General features: G+C 40.6%; 1 protein-coding gene and 1 long non-coding RNA gene across 3 annotated transcripts in view; one reads left to right on the forward strand and one right to left on the reverse strand.

Annotated features, from left to right (window-relative positions):
* Window positions 1-6,972: 6,972 nt before the first annotated feature.
* On the reverse strand, window positions 6,973-8,567 carry LOC109548174 (uncharacterized). Its single transcript, XR_002174195.3, has 2 exons — window positions 8,091-8,567; window positions 6,973-7,691 (listed from the first exon to the last, which is right to left on the reverse strand). It is a non-coding gene; the product is annotated as an uncharacterized lncRNA (long non-coding RNA).
* A 232-nt stretch (window positions 8,568-8,799) lies between these two features.
* Window positions 8,800-22,049, forward strand: part of UBE2D2 (ubiquitin conjugating enzyme E2 D2) — a 58,790-nt gene continuing 45,540 nt past the window's right edge. Inside the window, exon 1 of one of the 2 annotated variants that reach the window (XM_019924524.3) lies at window positions 8,800-9,180. Coding sequence is in view for 1 of the 2 variants with exons in the window: in XM_019924525.2 (XP_019780084.1) it covers window positions 9,157-9,180 (24 nt within the window). In the remaining variant the exon portion in view is untranslated. The remainder of the gene's footprint in view (window positions 9,181-22,049) is intronic. The other variant, XM_019924525.2, reaches the window with a different exon arrangement.

Raw genomic sequence — 22,049 nt, forward strand, 5'->3', positions numbered from 1 at the left:
CAACAAAAGAAAATCATGTTGTTCTTGTTATTATTATTTTGGCCAGGCCATGTGGTTGCAGGATCTTAGTTCCCCTGACCAGGGGTGGATCCCAGTGCCCTCTGCAGTGGAAGCTGAGGAGTCCTAACCACTGGACTGCCAGGGAATTCCCATGTTTATTATTTTAAAATGTAAACAATATAGAGGAGTATGTAAAACAAAAAGTGCAAGTGTCTTCCCTCACTTTCCTCATGTAATTCCCCAGGGGTAATTAAGTAACAATTACTGTTAAAAATTTGGTTTTCATCTGTTCAGATCTTTTCCCATGCACATTCCAACACATACACACGCAACCAGAATTTCATGAAGATGGAAAAAAACTTTTATTGAGATATTACTTAGAATAAATTGTGCAAATATCAAGTGTAAACAGCTCCATGAGTTTTTATTAGACATTTTTTTAACCCACAAAAATGGAATTATATCAACCAGATTTTGCTGCAGCTTTTGTTTTTTGTTTTTTACCTCAACAATATTGTGATAGTTCTTCCACAGTGGGACATATGGATTTAACTCATTCTTTTCATGGTGGCATATTTTTCTGTAGTATGAATTACAGTACTCTAACCTTTTCCAGTTGATGAATAATTACACTGTGTCCAAGTTTTTGCTATAACATGTTATTAGATTTTAAAACTTTTTTTAAAATTTATTTTTATTTTATTTATTTATTTTTGTCTGCGTTGGGTCTTCGTTGCTGCACACGGGCTTTCTCTAGTTGTGGTGAGCTGGGGCTATTCTGCATTGCAGTGCACGGGCTTCTCACTGCAGTGGCTTCTCTTGTTGCGGAGCACGGGCCCTAGGGCGCAGGCTCAGTAGTTGTGGTGCACAGGCTTAGTTGCTCCGCAGCACGTGGGATTTTCCTGGACCAGGGCTCGAACCCATGTTCCCTGCATTGGCAGGCAGATTTTTAACCCCTGCACCACTAGGGAAGTCCAGATTTTAAAACTTTAAAAACTTGTTTTTTCTTTACATAAGAATAATACACGCTCAGTATGAAACATTCAACATTTCAGAAATGTTTGTCTTAGAAAGCAAAAGTCCTTCATAATCCCCTCTCAGAAACCACCAAATACAGATGTTATTCTCTGCATATAGCACGTACATCATCTATATTGTGTAGTCTCTATACACTATTGGAAAAACAAATAAGGTTGAACTATACATCTTTTTTGCTGCTGAAGCCATTGGCATTTGAATACGGAGTCCTTATCTCATTCCCAGCAGTGAAGCAGCTGGGTCCTTTTAAGCTGTAGACTACGAGAACCACCAAGTCCTCAGAAATTGGGGCTTTACTTAGCTGTCTAGGGGCTCTGCCACCTCTTCTGTCTCTTAGTCCTTAGACCCTCCCCTCCCCTTCCAGGGCAATGGTATGGGTTGAGCCTGCAGGAAGCCATCCACCCTTTGCTGCTGTATTCTCATCCCCACCACAAGGTTCACAGAAAGAGCAGTGGTTGAGGGCTCTGGAAACCAATCTCAGCTTCACAGGGGCTGAGTTTGTAGACTTCTTTCAAGGAAAAAGACTGCCTAGGACCAGTCTTTTATAATACTGCTTTTCTCAGAAAAAGGATCATTATCATCATAGCTAATATTTATAAGCACTTCCTTCAGGCTAGGAACTTTATACATACTTTTAAAAAGAATTTTTGACTGCATTGGTCCTTTGTTGCTGCACACGGGCTTTCTCTAGCTGCGGCGAGCGGGGGTTGCTCTTTGTTGCTGTGCGCAGGCTTCTCATTGTGGTGGCTTCTCTTGTTGCGGAGCACATGCTCTGGGCGTGCGGGCTTCAGTAGTTGTGGAGCACGGGGTCTAGAGCACAGGCTCAGTAGTTGTGGCACATGGGCTTAGTTGCTCTGCGGCCTGTGGGATCTTCCTGGACCAAGGATCGAACCCATGTCCCCTGCATTGGCAAGCGGATTCTTAACCACTGTGCCACCAGGGAAGTCCCTATACATACCTTTTGTTATTTAATCTCATAATTCTATGAAGATCCTACCATTATCCCCATTTTACTGATGAGAAAAACCAAGTTTAAAGAGGTCAAGTAAACTTGCATAAACTTCACACTAGGAGCAAATAGCAGAGTAAGGCTCAAACCCACTGACTGCAAAGCACTGGTTCTAAACCACTGTGTCACTGGATCACACTACCTCTCAACACCCCTGACCTCAGTAAGGGAAGCAGCACAAGGGCCCACAACCATCTCCTCCTTTCAAACTATTTCACCAGGAGGAAGTCCACATGTGCACAATGATATCTTCTCCAAGGAGAGAGCAGGGACGGTATTTTTCCTTCCTACTAGATTTTGAAACCTCTACACTGGGTTTAGACTGTGTTCTGTGCATAAAGTCTTGGAATACTACAGAGTGTTTTTGTTTGGTTGGGTTTTTAAGGGATCTGCTATCTTACCCAACAACTTGTGAGTTTTGAAGGTTTTCTTGAGCTGCTCCTAAATTCATTCAACATCTGTCTTTGATATGCCAGGCACTGGGGATTAAAAGTGTAACAAAAGAGACAACATCTCTGCTCTCCAGAAACTGACAATCTATTGAATGAGACTGTTGTCCAACGATTAAAATAAAGTGTGATCAACCTCTGGGCAGGACTCTAAGAGCACCTAAACTAGTCTGGGTGACTGGTCAGGAAAGCTTCCTGAAAGATGACTTTTAGGCTAAAACCAGTCTGCCAAAAAACATAAGAAAGTGTTATAGGAGGCAGGTGGCAAAGTTAGTGTCATTTCTTCAGTTAGCAATTCTTACGAAGTAGGGCATGGATATAGCCCCAGACCCCAACAATATAATTAATGCTGGTAGGCAGAACACACTCCAAATCATATATAACAAGAGAGAGAGACTGTTCAAAAATAATGTAAAATTGAATACAACTCTTTTGGTAAGCCACTGTTCTGATTTTTGACCATGAAAAAATTAGCTACTTCAAACTCACAAAACCTAATTTTCCTAGGAAATAGTTTACCTCTGATAGCCTCTAATGGTGGTACTATCTTAAAGAGTCTGGGATGTTTGGGGGCATTCTTGTGTTTTAAATCTACACCTTAGAAAATATCATAGGGAATTCCTTGGCCATCCAGTGGTTAGAACTCAGTGCTTTCATTGACATGGCCTGGGTTCAATCCCTGGTTGGGGAACTAAGATCCCACAAGCGGGGCCCGGCCAAAAAAAAAATCACAAAAAGGGGTTATACTGATGCAGCTAGAAAATCAATTCCTGGTTTACCTAATACTTCTTATTCAGTTATTCTAATAAGACACAATGAACTCTCCTATAGGGTTGCTGAGATCCAAAAATAGGGAATTCCCAAATTATTTGCACTGTACTCTTTACTCAACCCACAGCAATCATCTGTCTATTTATATTAATGAGTATACTCCTTATCATTTATTTTATTTCTTTATAAATTTATGTATTTATTTTTGGCTGTGTTGGATCTTCGTTGCTGCATGTGGGCTTTCTCTAGTTGTGGTGAGCGGGGGCTACTCTTTGTTGTGGTGAGCGGGCTTCTCGTTGGGGTGACTTCTCTTGTTGCGGAACACAGGCTCTAGGTGCGTGGGCTTCAGTAGTTGTGGCACGTGGGCTCAGCAGTTGTGGCTCATGGGCTCTAGAGTGCAGGCTCAGTAGTTGTGGCACATGGGCTTAGTTGCTCCGTGGCATGTGGGATCTTCCCGGACCAGGGCTTGAACCCATGTCCCCTGCATTGGCAGGTGGATTCTTAACCACTGCGCCACCAGGGAAGCCCCTCCTTATCATTTAATCACAGCTGTCAGCTCTGGAAACACCTTTGCTAAGGGAAAGCCTTTAAATACTGTAAAGCTTGTAGTATTGGGTTGACAACCAAGAATGTGCAGTGTGCTCACAGTTTCAGTAGGACAATGGAAGGTAAATTGTGGGCTCTAAGATCCATGTAGGGTAAGTGGAGGAAAAATCACCCCAAGGAGAAATCTACTATATAAGAAGATCTAAAAATTCTGCATACTCTTAAATTTTTTAATATTGTTTTATTTTATATATACATTTGCATATAATAAAATGCTCAGACCTTTAATGTTCTTTTATGTTCAGTTCTATGAGTTTTGACAATTAAATATATGTACGTGTGTAACCGCCACCCAAAACAATATATAGAACATTTCCATTACCCCAGAAAATTTCCTCGATCCCTTTCTTGGCAAATCACCTCCTCAACAAGAGCACTTTTTTGACTTCAAACACCAAAAATCAGTTTGTCTGTTTCTGGACTTCATATAAATGGAATTGTACAGTTCATATTCTTTTGCATCTTTCTTCTTTTGCTTAACATAATCGTTTTGAGATTCATCCATGTTGTTAACTGTGTCAGTAGTTCATCCTTTTTTTGTTATTGTAGAATTCCATTGTATGACTTGTCATAATTTGTTATCCCAGTCTCCTGTTGATGGACATTTGGGCTGTCTCCACTTTTGGGCTATATACAAATAAGGCTGTTATGAACATTTGTGTACAAGTCTTTTTGTGGACATATCTTTTCATTTTTCTTGAGTAAATACTTAAGAGTAGAATTGCTGGGTCATATGGTAGATGTACATTTAATTTTATAACAAATTACCAAACAGTTCTCCAATCTGGTTGTATCATTTTACACTCTCACCTGCAATGAGAGTGACAATTGCTGTACTTCCTTGTCATCACTTATGGTTGTCAATGTTTTTGATTTTAGCCATTCCAGTGGGTATGAAATGGTATCCTGTTATGATTTTAACTTGCATCTCCCTGATGACCTATAAATTCCAAAGTATTTGAAAATAACCCTTGGTCAAAGAATGTATCACAGGGGAAATTAGAAACTATTTTAAACTGAAGGAAAATGAAAAACAAAACATAACTAAGTTGTAAGATACAGCAATAACAGTGTGCTTTATAAAAATGCTTTATTACAAAATGCTTATATTGGGAAAAAAAGGAAAAGTGTAAAATTGGTGATCTAAGCTCTTACTTTAAGAAGCTAGAAAAGAACAAATTATATCCAAAATAAATAGAAAAAAATAATGAATATAAATCAATAAAATAGAAAATGGACAAATGATAGAGAAAATGTAAGGTCAAAAGTTGGTTCTTTGGAAGGATTAATAAAATTGATAAATCCCTGGGACTTCCTTGATGATCCAGTGGTTAAGACTCCAGGTTTCCACTGCAGGGGGCAGGGGTTCGATCCCTGGCAGGGGAACTAAGATCCCCATATGCCGCGCCACCAAAAAAAAAAGATTAAATGTCTCAAACAGCATTTAAACAGAATAAAAATGTAAGACTAAAATAGGCATATATTTTTTAAATATTGATAAATTCCTAGCAAGATTTAGCAAGAAAAAAATAGACAAAACACAAATAACCAACATCAGGCATAAAAAAGGAACACCATTTTATATATATATATATTTTTTAATTTAATTAATTAATTAATTTGGCTGCATCGGGTCTTAGTTGCAGCACATGGGATCTTCATTATGGCATGTGGGATCTTTTGTTGTGGCACACGGTCTTCTCTCTCATTGTGGCCCCAGGGCATGTGGGATCTTAGTTCTGCAACCAGGGATGGAACCTGCATCCCCTACATTGGAAGGGAGATTCTTAACCACTGGACCACCAGGGAAGTCCCTGGGGATCCCATTATAGATGCTACATATAGTAGAGGAAAAATAAGATATTATGAGTAACTTTATTCTAATAAATTGGATGACCTAAATGAAATGTACAAATTCCTTGAAAAACACAACTTATCATAATGGACACATACATATGAAAGAAATTAAGTTTATTATCAAACTCTTTCTGTAAAGAAAACTCCAGGGTCAGATGGCTTCACTGGAGAATTCTATCAAATATTTAATGAAGGAAAAAACCAATCCTACACATACTCACGCAGAACATAGAGGAGGAACACTTTCCAATTTATTTTTATTTTGTTTATTTTATTTTACTTTTTTTTTGCGGTACGTGGGCCTCTCACTGTTGTCGCCTCTCCCGTTGCGGAGCACAGGCTCCGGACGCGCAGGCTCAGCGGCCATGGCTCACGGGCCTACCCGCTTCGCGGCACGTGGGATCTTCCCGGACCGGGGCATGAACCCGTGTCCCCTGCATCGGCAGGCGGACTCTCAACCACTGCGCCACCAGGGAAGCCCTCCAGTTTATTTTATGAGGCCAGAATAACGTTGATATGAAAAGTTGACAGAGATATTACAAAAAAAGAAAATTATAAACCCTTATCCCTCATGAACATAGATGCAAAAATCCGATCAGTCTTTGATATAGCAATTTCATTCTTAGGAATTTATACCAAAAAGCCCTCTTACAGTTGTACAAAGATCAACTACAGAATATCCACTATAGCAATATATTTTTTTCACTATAGCAATATATATTTTTTTAATTTATTAATTTTATTTATTTATTTATGGCTGCATTGGATCTTCGTTGCTGCGCCCGGGCTTTCTCTAGTTGCGGCGAGCGGGGCCTACTCTTCATTGTGGTGCGCAGGCTTCTCATTGCAGTGGCTTCGTTTGTTGCAGAGCACAGGCTCTAGGCGCGCGGGCTTCCGTAGTTGTGGCACATGGGTTCAGTAGTTGTGGCTCATGGGATCTGGAGCAGAGGCTCAGTAGTTGTGGCACACGGGCTTAGTTGCTCTGCGGCATGTGTGATCTTCCCGGCCCAGGGCTCAAAACCGTGTCCCCTGCATTGGCAGGCAGATTCTTCACCACCAGGGAAGCCCTATAGCAATATATATATATATATATTTTTTTTTATAGCAATATTTTTAATGGTAAAAATTGGAAACAACTTACATATCCCCCAAAATGTGACAAGTTAATTAAATATGGTACATTTATATGATTGAATATGTAGCCATTAAAATATAGTAGACATATGTCTTGACACAGGAAAATTCACCATATATTGTTTATTTTAAAAGTAAATTATCAAAAATTTCAGGTGCTTTCACCACACACACAACAAATGAGGAGATAGAGATGTAGTAATCATAACACTATGTTTATGTATATCAAATCAACATGCTGTACATCTTAAGTACATAAATTTTTTTTTAAAAAGGTAGATTACCAAATAGTATAATGGCATGACCCTACATTTTCAAAGAAAAATATGTATATATATATAATGGAAAAACACTGAAAGGACATAAGCCAAATGCCAAAAATGGTTAATCATTGGATGATGATTATCCAACCATATGATGATATGGTTGACTTTTATTTCCTTCCTTTTACTTATCTGTATTTCTTGCAACAAATATATATTACTTTTTAATATAAAAACGTTATTGCTGAAGAAAAATTTTTAAAAATCTGACCAGTGGGCATTTTTGTACCTCTCCCATCACAGTTCTCAGGAAGAAAAGATTTAGGACTTTGGACTCTTCCTCTTCACCTTCAACCTAAAACCTATGCATCTTGGGCGACTGGACACAGCTTTTCCCTCCTTTGACTCACTGGGTCCATGGTGGCCCTGCCCTATGGGTCCAGCCTCTACTCAGTAGATGAAGCAGTACAAGTTTTGCTGCTGATGTATTATGTGACTTTTGGCAAGATTCTTTTCCTTAGGGACTCCAGTTTCTCCTCTCTTAATCAATGATCTTCAAGGTCCCTTCCAGACAGAGGAAAGAACAGATTTAGAATCAGAAAACCTTGGTGGAGACTTGAGAATGTGGGCATCACCTCCCAGGAAAATATTCTTTACTATTCTTCCGTGTTCCCAGTGTCTCCAGACAGGTAAAAAGCACCTCCCAGCCCAGGCCTTATAAAACCAGTGAGCCTTATATTTCACTAGTCCTGGTGCAGGGTTCGACACAGAGTAGTTGCTCAGTGAACTAGCCTTTTGCCTTCATCTTCTAAAAACAACCCCAAAATAGGTTTTCTAACCTTGCATTTGATGGTGATTTGAACGCAAGGTTGGTTTTAATTACTGGAGCACACGTTTTGCAAGTTTTTTGTTTTTTTTTTCTCCCTGAGGTAACAGCTACAGTGCCTATTTGTAACAATTTACCAAGCAGAGCACTTCTCCTGACATATCAGTGGCTGAGACATTCAAACTGTCTCTCAGCTGGGGCCTTTGTCGGAAACACCATCTCAGGGCTGCCTGCGGCGTGCTTGTACAACCACATTCCCGCAGGTGCCCAGGCTGTTGCCACGCGGCTTCCACGGAGGGATCTGACGAAACTCTCGACTTCAGGGAAGTCCCAGCTTTGCCACTGTGGAGCTGTGTGACCTTGGACAAGTCCCTTCCTCCTTCAGGAACATTGCAATGGACCTAAGCGCTCTTCCCGGGCCCGTCTACGCTCTGGGGATGGTCGGGTGATCTGAAAAACATTCGCTTTTAACGTTTATTGATCTCAGATGTCACGCGAATGAGGAACCACAAACAAGGGACTCATCGGTCGTAGCGAGCGAAAGAGCTTCTGCGACCCGCACCACAGGTCTCGCGAGATCTCCTCCTTGCGCTTCTCGGCGTCATCGTCTCGGCGGCCGTGGCAGCGACGGCGACAGCGCGTAAGGTACTCACAGGGGCGGCCCGTATCCCTCCGCCGCCGGCGCGGCCCAGCCCTCCCTCCCCGGCCCGCCAATCCCCGCTCTCCCGACCTGCCCCTCGGCCTGGGCCCACCCCGCGCTCCGCCTGCCCCACCCCGGCGGCGCCGCCCGCCCGCGCGTCCCTCGGTCCACCTGCAGCAAGCAGTCCTTCCGACCGTCCGACCCAGAGGCGCCGGCCGAGCCCGAGGCCTGGGCTCTTGCTCCCTGGCGGAGGGATCCGCGGCGGCTGAGGAGGCGGCGCTGAGCCTAGAAGGAAGAGGCAGCTACCGCGGTGGCGGCGGCGGCGGCTCGGGCGGCAGCGCATAAAGGGGCCGCCGCCGGGTGATGCGGTGACCCCTGCGGCAGGCTCAGGAGCCGAGTGGGCCACGGCCCCAAGTCCGTCCCGCCGGACCCGCGCTCCGGAACTCCCCATCTTCTCCGGCCGACCCGCGATCACCGAGGCGGCCTCGCGCCCCCTCGTCCCTTCCCCGTCCCTCCCCTGCCCCTGTTCCCGCCCCGGGGGCCGCCTCCACCTGCCTCCCACGATGGCTCTGAAGAGAATCCACAAGGTAAGCTGCCAAAGGTCGGCTTTGGCGGGTCGGGCTGCCGGGTGGGTCGGCTGAGCAGGCTGCGGCCTGCATTTCCCGCCGTCGCCTCCGCCGGGCTCGCAGCTTCTTTGGACCCGGCTGCCGGCGATGCCCCGGCCGGGCTGCCTTCACACCCCACTCCCAGTGATGGCGCCCACGGAGGCCCGGGCGCGCTGCCCGCGCTTAGGCCGGAGGTATGTTCGCCGGCTCAGCGTTCCTTCCCAGCCTCCTCTCTAGGCCCCGCGTGGTATGGAGTCCCAGGGCCTCTCCCCGGCCTGGGACTGCTGTGCCAGAGGGCCATTGTCCGGCCGTGCCGGGAGGGGGTGCTGGGACTGGGGCGTTGGGCGGCCCCATCGACGGAGGTCGAAAGGGCTCTATGCCCCATCTCTGCCCATAAAACCCCTACCCCCACTTGCCTAGGCTTCCTGCACAGAACCGCTTGAGCTTGGGGCCCGTATCTCAGGCAGACTGAGGAAGGCTTTTTGTCCGATCCACAAATATTTCTGGAGTTCACTTGCCTCTTAGTGGCCGCACGCTTCGGTCCACTTAACTCTTCCAGAAACTGTTAAGAGTAGGAAGTTCAGGAGGAAATAAACATGACTTTTATGAGGCAGGAGGGAAGTAGAGGGAGAAGCGTTTTATTCCTTGAGGTTGCCAAATGTAGTCAGAAACTGACACTTCAGTTTGCAGGAATGGATTTAATAGAAAACCTGTTAAATTGTCAAGGGTAGAGGTAGAAACCTGAAAATTGAAAACCACTGGAGAGAATTTCATAAAGTTTCTTTTTACATTCTCTTCGCAAAACGGATTTTAACGCTTAAATTAGGTGATATGTTCAGGGAGATCCTTTTAATGTAGGAGGTATTTTGCTACCTTTTTCCATTAGGAAGGATTTCTTTGCCCTTTAGGATGAAGGGTTATTTATTTGTAGTTGCCTCTACAGAGGTTTTTCTAATATTGCTCTGGAGTATGGGTTTAGCTTAAAGTTTAGGGTTTTTTCCCTTCCCTGTAATATTGTAACCTCCTATTACCTCTCACTATCTTTTTTTCCTTCTTCTTCTCAGAAGTGGGGAAGCGGCACTGGTGATTTTTGTTTGGTGTTTCACTTGGCTACTTGGAGAGGCTGTATTAAACCTCTAGCCAGTAAGAAGTAGATCCTGGGATTATCCATCCTAAAGGATGGGATAGAGATGCAAGGGGAAGAGAACCAATTTTCACCTTGCCTTAAACTCAGTGAAAATGCAGGTTTGGTCAGTTTAAACACCTCAGCTCAGCAGCTTGTCTTCGTTTCATTCTTGATCAAAGACCTTTAATGTGGAATTAATCCCAATGGTTACTGTAAATTAGGTTAGATCCTCACCAACTTCTTTTGACTTTGATTTCTATCAGATGAAAAAGGGCAGACTTTAGACAGAGTAAATCTACTAAAATGAAGCCGGTTATTTGTTAAAAGAAGCTTGAACTTTAAGCAAAGATCTCTTAGAGGACAGGTCTTCCAAGTAAATAATACATATGCATTTTTAAGGCTTTAAGGAGTTATGAGATTTTAAAGACTAATTGAGAAGTTATCAATTCAAGATTATACTTGTGGAAGATTGTGGCCTTATTTTTAAAACCTGAAGAAGAGTGAGTATAATGTGCGATCACTTACAAATCAAGAAATGTAGCCTTTAATCTCTACTCTGATATGTATGTTATGGAGGTTTTTTCAGAAAAGGAACTAGCACTCAAAACATGCATTTTAATCTTCTAATATCCTTGCCTCCAATAATATGATTTCTTTTGAATACTACATGTTCTCTAGATTTTCTCTAAAAGATGCCCTTATTAAAATTTTAATAAGGAAAATCAAGTGTACACAATGATAATTTGAACTTTTAAAACTCAGTATTAACCTTTTTTCACCTGGTTTATAACCTAGAGCCATCCTCAAAGTATGGCTCAACTTCTGAGACTGCCAGGGATTAGAAAAATAAAATTTATTTTTGATGTACATACTAGTCATAGTCAATAAGATTGTGAAAACAAAATGGAGATTTTTTTCCCCTAACTTTTTGTATGACACCAATTTTAAATTGAATGCCCACTTGGATAAGACCAGTCCTATCTCACCCTCAGCCCTAGTAATGTATCTGCGATGGAATCCCCCAAAGACATACTTGGCTTACATAACTGATCTTGGTCTTGAACCTTCCCAGTTGCTATTCTCTAAGAAAATAGTTCTGCTTAAATACCTCTCAACTTCAGATATCATGAACTACTGCATCTGGGTTCTAATAAAATTTTATTAAGAACAAATACTTTTGACATGTGGCATCTTTAGGAATTCAGTATCTTGTGTTTCATTGACAGAGGGAAATAGTGTTCTGTGAATCTGACAGTCCTTTAAATGCCATGGCTTTTTGGAAAAAGCTTTTGGTGGACTTTATTTTGATATATACTTTAAGGTCAACTGACCTATGCTTTAACAGAGTTTACCAAAGATGTTTCATTTTGAACATCCATTGTAGTTCTGTGCAGGGATTGGGACCCTTTGGGATTGTTCGTATCTACACCAAATGGCCCCAGCCTGCTACGTTTTGAGGTTTTCTGCTGACATTATCAGTCTTCAGCTTTGATTTTGATGCTTTGAGTGTCTGCCTCTAGCAGCACCACCCCCAGCCCTTTTCCAGTTGGCTGCCTCTCATCTGTTGTGGGCTGGGAAACCAGATCACTGAGCTTATTAAAATTATGTCTAAAATAAGATCCAGTAGGCTCTGAGTGAAGAGGGCTTCATGTGTTCTGTGAACTGTGTGGTCTGACTGATCAGAGACCTTTTTTTACTTGCTTCCTGTTTTTCTTCTTTACCTTTGTTATACAGATGCAGGAAGCTTTTTGTTGCTCTTAGCGTGCCATAATATTGAAATACAAGGTTAATTTCTTTATTTTGAGGAAGGGTAAAAGGCTGAATATCATGATTCTTTGAAGAATTGAAGACAGACCAAAGTTAAGATACTAAAAAGCTCTTAACAATGATAGTGCCTTGTACATTTTAATGGTGTCGTGCTAGTTATAGTTAACATTTGGAATACATAGCTTTAATGCCAGGGCTATCACTTGATTTACTGTATTTCTATGATTAAAGGTCTTAAGGCCCCTGAAAAGCCCAGTCAGTCAATTTTCCAGTAAAATAAAGATTTCAAACTCTGATGGCTAGGCAGGTGACCAAAGTGAGCAAAGAGAATTGGAGGGAGCTAGAAATTGCATGTGCTATTAGAAGAGGGCAGCTGCTATTCAGCTCCCTCCAAATGTTGCTATTGCCAGGATCTGTGCCCAAAGTTGCCAGATTTTTTTTTTTAAGGGAAGCCACAAATCCAGATTTTTGGCAGCCAATTCAAATTAAAAACAACAAAACCAAAAGACACCACCACACTTTTTTGTAGATTGGTAGGCACCAGTTTAGTATATGAATTAAAAATAACCGAAGATTGAGGTTCAGCAAGTAACCAGGAGTGTAAGGATTAAATCATTTAAACCATACTTTGTCTTTTTAAAAGTGTCAAAGTATTGTTTTATGTAAATGGGTACAATTAAGTATCAGTAGTTTTTTGTAAACTTCTAATTAACTTCTTTGGTGAAGTTTTATATGGTTATAGTCATAGGAAAAGCCAATTTAGTAGATGCATTGATCCCATGGTAGGAGTTTACATCTTAACTCTTAACTTCATTGTGATCCTGTTTCATGTTATGAATCATCTTTCTGTAGACTACATACTTTCAAAATGTCTAAGATTGCCAGTTACCAAAGGGTGATTTTTAAGGATATGGGAAAGGAGTTGTAACATTGTAACAGTACTAATTTTAAGATTATTTTAAAATACTGTACTAGAAGTGTGATATCATACATTGCATTAATCTTATCAGAGGTAAGGATCCAGTGAATTCCAGTCAAAATGATGAAACAAATTAGCAAATAGTCTTGAGTATTTGGAACTTCAGTATAATAAATGGTTGACAGAAGATGACTGTTTGAATTAGTTTTATCTTGGAAAGCAGACATCCTTTTTTATTTATTTATTTATTTATTTGGCTGTGTTGGGTCTTCGTTGCTGCGCACAGGCTTTTCTCTAGTTGCGGCGAGTGGGGGCTACTCTTCGTTGTGGTGCGTGGGCTTCTCATTGTGGTAGCTTCTCTCGTTGCAGAGCACGGGCTCTAGACGTGCGGGCTTCAATAGTTGTGGTACACGGGCTCAGCAGTTGTGGCTTGCGAGCTCTAGAGCACAGGCTCAGTAGTTGTGGTGCACGAGCTTAGTTGCTCCACGGCATGTGGGATCTTCCCGGACCAGGGCTCGAACCCGTGTCCCCTGCATTGGCAGGCGGATTCTCAACCACTGCGCCACCAGGGAAGCCCCAGACATACCTTCTTACTCCAAAAGATAAGCTTCTTGAAATCTCAGGGAAGATTTTTATTTTTTCCTTTAGAAAAGGATTTTTTGTTTCGCAAAGGTTCATTGAATTGAGAAACTTTATTTGGCTCTTCTGGGTTGCTATTTAAATGTAATTTAAACAGCCGTCATTAACTTAATAAATCTAGGGTTTTTTTTTAAGTCTCCCAGTGTGTATTACTGTACTGCTGACTGACAAGGAGGAAGTTTTGACAAAGCCCAATTCTGGATATTTTAGTCCAGAGAGAGAGGGCTGCTAAAATATCCTAGGCAGTTCCCAGGATAGGAATACCTGACTCATGCCTGATGCTGCCAGCAACCTCTGCAGCCTCATCCCAGAAATGAAGGAGCACACTTGTTTTTTCTGTAGAAATAAAATTTTGGTGGTTAGGTTCCCAGACTAACCTTCAAAATCATGTTAAACTATGACATAGGAAATAAAGTACCATTTGTTCTTTTGTCTGCACAGTCAAGTGAAATTTCAAGTAATAGAATCAGAAAATTTTAGCACTGCATCACCTCTCAGAGCTACTGTCTGAAAAGGCCATGTGACTTAGTAGGGCTGGATAAAGAACCTGGGTTTTTTGACTGTGCCCAGTGTCTTTTCTGGCAGGCCCTATACTCGTAGATAGTCGTTAGGTATGTAAATCCAGAGGATGCAATCTTTTTCTTTTGTTTGAACAATTGGATATTTAAACTATGCCCTGGAACCAGAATATTTTTTCCTCAACATCTCTTGTTATTGTTGGAGAGGTGTCTATGAATTCCCTTAAAACTATGTAGATTTTGGGGGGGGGCGGGTTTCAATGTTTTAATTCCAAAAAGCAGAAAAATAAGAAACTATGCAAATTTTTGATGTTCTGTCCTCCATATATCTTTCATCATAGTCAAATGGTTTTTTTTTTTTTTTCAAATGGGTTTTTTAATCTCTCCAAAAGACTAAGAATCACTGTCCCGTCTCCTTAAACATTCTGTTTTAATCTCAGTAGGTGACCCAATTACCTATTCTGTAGAGGAAATAGAAATTTGTGTGAATTCTTTCAAATTTCCTTTGAGGCCTTTAAAAAGAAAAAGAAAAACCAAACACCACAGCTACCATCTTTAGAGTACTCACTCTGTATCAGAATGACTGAATCTTCTGAACAACCCTATGAAAATTCTGTTCTCCCCAGGTTAGAAGAGAAAATGGAGATTTGGAGAAGTAAACAAACTTGCCTGTGATTATATGGCTATGATAGGAAAAGCCAGGATTCAAATGCATTCGGTCTTGACTATGGAGCCAGCCATTGCTCCAAGTATATACCTTAGTCATTGCCCTTCTTCCCTTTTGTCTCTGAAGAATCTATACTTTACCCATTGCAAGCTAACTTTTTTTTCATCCTATTCTTTTTGCCAGGTCCTTGCTCTCTAGTAATTGTCCCTACTCTCCTAGTTCTAATCCCTTCTCTGACTCTCCTAAGCATCCAAACTTGTCTAAGACTTCCCTCATCCTAAAAAAAAAAACTTTTAAACTCTCCTCTCCCCTAGAGCTGATTCCTTTCCTTCCTCCTCTTTATCCCTTCCATCTCTGGCATTTCAGTGCCAAAATTCTTGACAGAATAGTGTCTGTTCACTGTTCTGGGACTGTTCAGTAAGGTCACTGATGATTACTTAATTGCCAAATTCAATGGATACCTCAGTTTTGTAACACTTAGTGTGATTATACTCACATTATTACTCATTTCCCTTAACTTTTGATAAACTTTCTCCTCCTTTCTCATATCTAGTGTTCTAATAACGTTAGTATTTCCTAACGTTATTAGAACACTTTTCAAACTAATATTATTTATGGATACAAACAAAAGTTCATGAAATAATGCACACTTGGATTAAAATTGACAGCACAAATGGCTGTCAATTAGGTAAGCTAATTAACATAATATATAATATACAAGCACAAAAATAGGTAAATTAACTTAAAAACAAAATATATTAAGGTGAAACATTATTCATTGTCATTTTGCTATAAAGTAACAAACACCTAAAGAATAGTATTTTAAGAAAATGAAAGGGATCCTCATCAGGTGCTGCACTAAATGTGTTACTCTTGGGAATTCCCTGGCCGTCCAGTGGTTAGGACTCCACGCTTTACTGCTGAGGGCCTGGGTTTGATCCCTGGTTAGGGAACTAAGATCCCACAAGCCGTGTGGCATGGCCAAAAGAAAAAGATGATGTGTTACTCTGTATTGTTTTCATTATAGTATAATGTGAAAATTTTTTCAGGCAGGTGCACTACAACAAAAGAAAGAATTAAAACTGCATGTTTTGCAATATTCATGCAATTAGGCCACTACCAACATTATTAATTGTCTCATGGGCAGACAGATCACCTAATTAAAAAATAAAAAGTATATGCTTTGCTCATGTTTATTTTAAAATAATCTGGTTTTTCGGGCTTAAGAATCAAAGGACTCTGCTTTTCATTTAAAACTTCCATGGGACTTCCCTGGTGGCGCGGTGGTTGAGAGTCCGCCTGCCGATGCAGGGGACACGGGTTCGTGCCCCAGTCCGGGAGGATCCCACATGCCACGGAGCAGCTGGGCCTGTGAGCCGTGGCCACTGAGCCTGCGCGTCTGGAGCCTGTGCTCTGCAACGGGAGAGGCCACAACAGTGAGAGGCCCGCGTACCGCAAAACAAAACAAAACAAACAAACAAAACCCTTCCATATTCTAGCTATAAGTCCATGGGGAATGTAGAAATATTTAGTATTCAATAAGCTTTGATTAAATAACTTCTCAAATATATATTGAATTATGATAATAAACAGGATAGTTCACTGAAGTCAGGTAATACCCATGGTTAAATGCTGTTTATGCATCGGAACACATATAATTTGCTTTGTGGTGTGCAAGTTTCTTGAGGCAAATTATTGCTTTAAATTCGTGGAAATATGTAGTATTTCTTAAAGACATATTAAAAGTAGATAAAATTTAGGACAAAAAGATTGCCATTTTTATTCCTATAATACATGTTAGTGTCTCATGAGAAATATTAGTGTAATTGAAACAGTTCTAATTGATCTTTCTCAGAATTATTTTCCTTTAGTCTTTGTGCTTTTCCTTATGCCTTCTCAACCCACTCTCTCCTCCTGAATTCTTTCTTCATCCTTGGAGATCCAACAGACTGCTTCTCTGTGAAACATGCCCCAGTAATGCAGGCAGTAGGATTCTGCTGTAGAACTGTTTCTTAGTATGTAGACATGATTGATTATTACCCCCTCTAGACTGAGCTCTTCTGGGCAAAGTCCCTGTCTTACTTATTATATTCCCAGTACCTGATGTATAGTAGGCATTCAGTTTTTGCCAGCAACATTTAATGAAAGTCAACAGCAAGTGGTATAGTGGAAAAAAATAGTAGGATTTTGGAGCAACATGCCTACTGAGTCATGTTCTAACCCTGTGGCCTTAGGCAAGTTACTTCACTGATTTTTTTTTGGCCTCAGCTTCCTTGCCTATAGAATGAGGATAGTGTCACATACCCTGCAAGCCTGTGGGGGATGAGTAGAAAGAAAATATGGACCATGTAAAAGATAGTTTTTTGTTTTTTGTTTTTTTTTTAAACTTATTTATTTAATTTATTTATTTTTGGCTGCGTTGGGTCTTCATTGCTGCACGCGGGCTTTCTCTAGTTGCAGTGAGCAGAGACTACTCTTCATTGTGGTGCGCGGGCTTCCCATTGCGGTGGCTTCTCGTTGCGGAGCACGGGCTCTAGGCGCATGGGCTTCAGTAGTTGTGGCACGCAGGCTCAGTAGTTGTGGCTCGCGGGCTCTAGAGCGCAGGCTCAGTAGTTGTGGCACGCGGGCTTAATTGCTCTGCGGCATGTGGGATCTTCCTGGACCAGGGCTCGAACCTGTGTCCCCTGCATTGGCAAGCGGATTCTTAACCACTGTGCCACCAGGGAAACCCAAAAGATAGTTTTTAATATTAATTACCACTGGCTTAACTGCCCAGTAATGATGACCCATGAAATTGGTAGAATCTTGAAATCTTAGGTGTCAGTGTTAAGTGTCTGTTTAGCATTTCACCTTCATTGGTACCCCAACCAAGAAAGAAAAGGGAAAAAAATATACCCTGATGTTGTAAGGTGATGTTTTCTAATATTTCTAAATGAAAAAAGGGACTGACTTCCAAATTTTTTCTTCAACAAAGTTCTAACTGTTGTTATCTTAATACGTTTTCAATAAATGTGATACTTTTGTAAGCCTAGACGTGAAAACAGTTCTCTTAACATAATCTTGTAATAGAAGTATCTGCTGCTGTCCTTTGAGCATGTCCCCGCACCACTTGTAGAACATCAGTGCCTATATAAGTGATAGCACTCCTTTGCCAACTTCTTAAGGGCGTATAGCAGATAAAACATTTGAAATCAAAGCTGAATTTTACAGAAGCTGCAGTGATAACAGTTTAGAAATAGGTTTCTTAAAATAATAGTATGCTAATGGGAGTGAGTGATTTTCTTTAGATTAAATGTCCTCATTTATACCATCTGTATTAGTTTCATAGGGCTGCTGTAATAAATTACAAAAAACTGAGTGGCTTAAAACAACAGAAATCTATTCTCTCACAGTTTTGGAGGCCAAATGTCCAAAATGAGCATACCTTCAGGGCCACACTCCCTCTGGAAGCTCTGTGGGAGGATCCTTCCTTGCCTCTTCCAGCTTCTGGTGACTGTAAGCATTCCTTGGTTTGTGGCCGCATCACTTCAGTCTCTGCCTTCATCTTCACACTACCTTCTCTGTGTGTGGTCTTCTCTTTTATCTCTTATAAGGACACTTGATCTTACACTTAGGGCCCACCCATGTAATCCAAGATGATCTTATCTCAAGATCCTTAATTTAATTATGTTTACAAAGACCCTTTTTCCAAATAAGGTAACATTTATAGGTCCAAGTAATTAAGATGTGCCACATACCGTTTTAGGGACCATTCAATGCTGTATACCATCTAATCCCCAAATTCTAATAAAGTGACTGCTGTAATTACAGTTGGGCTTTTCTGATTTTGTTTTTATCTTTCTAAAATTTTGAAACAATCTCAAACCTACCAGGGAAGTTGCAAATACAATACCTAGAACATCTTTTTCTTTAACCATTTCAGAGGAAGGTGCCAACATGATGACTCATCAACCCCAAATACTTTAATGTGTATTTCTTACAAAATGGACATTCTGCTACATAATCGCAGTATAACCATCAAAATTAGGAAATTTCCATTGAGATACTACTGCTATCTAATCGTCAGACTCCATTTAAGTTTTGCCAGTTGTTCCAATAATGTCCTTTATAGGAAAGAATCCAGTCTGTAGTTACTTGTTGCATTTAGTTATCTATCTCTAGTTTTCTTTAATTCCTTAGTCTTTCCTTTGCTTCATGACCTCAACACTTTTTTTAAATTAAAGTGTAGTTGCTTTATGACCTTGACACTTTTAAAGATTAGAGTCCAGTTATTTTGCAGAATGTCTCTCAGTTTGTGTTTTTCTGATATTTCCTTGTGATTAGATTTAGGTCATGCATCTTTGGCAGGAATGTCACAGAAGCAATGCTATGTCTGTCTCTACATCCTATCAAGTGGTACATGATTTTGGTTGGATTCTTTTCATTCCATCCTGTCCGGTGGTATACAGTTTCAGTTTGACCCATTACTGAGAATTTTCACTTCCATCACTTGATTAAGGTGATATCTACCAGGTTTCATACTGTAAAGTTACTCTTTTTCCTTTTGTAATGAGTAAATAATTTGTATGGAGTTGCTTTGAATATATGTACTTCTTCTGTTTTTACTCTTTATCTATTGCTGCATAAGGAAATACCCTAAAACTTAGCTGCTTAAAACAATAAACATTTATTATCACATAGATTCTGAAGATTGGGAATCCAAGAATGGCTAAAAGCTGGGTGGTTCTGGCTCAGGGTCTTTTTTTTTTTTTTTTTTTTTTGCGGTACGCGCGGGCCTCTCACTGTGTGGCCTCTTCTGTCGCGGAGCACAGGCTCCGGACGCACAGGCCCAGCGGCCATGGCCCACGGGCCCAGCAGCTCCACGGCATGCGGGATCCTCCCAGACTGGGGCACGAACCCGCGTCCCCTGCACCGGCAGGCGGACTCCCAACCACTGCGCCACCAGAGAAGCCCTCAGGGTCTTTTTTGAGGTTGCAGCCAAGCTGTTGCCGAGGGTTGCAGTACTCTGAAGACTAGAGGATCTCCTTCCAAGCTCACTCCGTGGTTGTTGGCGGATCTCAGTTCCTTGTGGGTTGCTGGACTTACAGACTCATTTCCTCCCCACGTGGGTTTCTCCGACTCAGAGCTGCCTGAGTGTGCTTAAGACATAGCAGCTGGGTTCCCTCAGAGTGATCTAAGAGAGAGAGAGCATCCAAGTGAAAGCCTGTAGTATCTTTTATAACCTAATCTCAGAATCGACAGGCGTACCATCACTTCTGCCATGTTCTGTTGGCCTCACAGATTACCCCTGGTACAGTGTGGCAGGGAAGACTGCACAAGGGTGTGAATACTAGGAGTTCAGGATCGTTGGGAGCCAACCTGGAGTCTGGGTGCCACGCTGTTACTCAAAAATTTTAACTTACTCATTTTAAAGTTTATATTTGTATGGACTCATGATTTCCTATTTTATTCATGTGGGTTTTAATAATTTATTATTATTTACTTTAATCCTCAAATTGTCCCCAGTTTGCTTTTTTCCCCATCATTTGAGCACTTCTTTAAGTTCTGGCACAAAAAGATGTTTCCTGCATTTTCTTCTACCTTCCCTGCTCTAGCTCTGTTATCATCTATTTTTCCAAGGATCCCTTGGTCTTCTTAGTGGTGAATGGTATTTAGAAACCAAGATCTGGATGCTAGGTATGCTCATTGCTTTTGGAATCTCACTGTTTCCAGGCTTTCTCAGTGTAATCAGTGGATGTAGCTAGGGGAATATGTGTATGTATAGATTTACTTTTCTCTATATATATCAAAAACCATGAGTTCACACCGGTGCCTCTCATTCCAGTCCAGTACCATAGGGTTCACCCCGTATTTTTTCCTTTCAATATTGGTATTCCTTTTCTTACAGTGAAAAACCTGGCTTCCATTAATGTATTTACTCATTTGATCAATTCCCCTGTGTATAATCAACTTCCCATTGCTGTGGCCCACCTGCATAGATACGATTCTTTGTCCCCGTCTCTCCTAGGGATGCCCTTCTTAACTCTGTCCTATCTTGGACATCCTGCACTGGGTCATGCCCATTCCCCTGTGGATAGCCTCACTATTTTAAAAAACAAATTACAATATAGGACTTGTTTGACATAAATATTTAGATTAAAAACTGTTTAAAATAATAATGCTAATTGTTACTTAAAACACATATGGAAAAATCAATCTAGTGATTGTGACCACATGCACTTTTCCCATTTAGGGAATATGGCATTTTCTATAGCCCATTTTTGGAAAAAACTAAAACCATAATTTTAGTTTAGTGTTATTATTATGAGACAATTTTGATAATTATACTAGTAACCTGTATAAACTAGTCTCCATTCTTAGAAATAGTTGGAAGGAACCATAATTTAAAGTCCCGAAACTTAATCTTTTATTATGAAGTATTTTTATATCTACAGAAAGTTTTAGATACTGATGTGACCAACACCTAGGTACTTACTATCCAGTTTAAGATTCAGACCTACCTAATTTAGCTTCAGTGTTAAAGTTTAGTCAGGAGCCATGCCTTCTTTTGGTAATTTATGAGCTTGGGATCTTTGCATATATTTAGAAATATTCATGTTTTGATAAAGGTACATTGTTGTAAGTAATGGGGAATTACTTGTGAAACCTCCCCTACTTTACCTATTGCATCAAGGCAATACTATATCATCACTGAGTTAAGTAGTAGGCTAGATTCCTGTCCATTGAAAGGTTATTTATACTTTAAGCATTGTGTTTCACTTTTGTTGACTAGAAGTAATAAAATCCACTTTGAAGTAATTGAGCTTACCAGGAGTATATCATACATGCTTGTGAGCTCTTTTTAAAATTGTGAATTGCCATGATATTTATATCCATTTCAAGGTTGACTTGAAATCATTGCCCACATGTTTAAAACACTGATTAAATTGGTTTAAAACAGAAATTTGAATTCCTTTCAAAGAGAAATAGTTATACCATTTATTTTTATCACTACAGGGCAAATCTCTAATGAATAAAAATTTGTTTAACTTACAGTGACAATCCCAAAACATGCTTATGCAATATTTTTTTTCAGTATATCCAAGTCTTATTTTAGTTCCTCTATTGTTGAACCTATAACTTGATATGAAAATTAAATTGTATGAGGTCACATAAACCATTAATACAAGGTTAAGAAGATTGTTCAGACTTTGAAGAACAACTTGAAGGTAACAA

The sequence above is a fragment of the Tursiops truncatus genome, chromosome 3, assembly GCF_011762595.2.
Source record: "Tursiops truncatus isolate mTurTru1 chromosome 3, mTurTru1.mat.Y, whole genome shotgun sequence".
Taxonomy (NCBI): Eukaryota; Metazoa; Chordata; class Mammalia; order Artiodactyla; family Delphinidae; genus Tursiops; species Tursiops truncatus.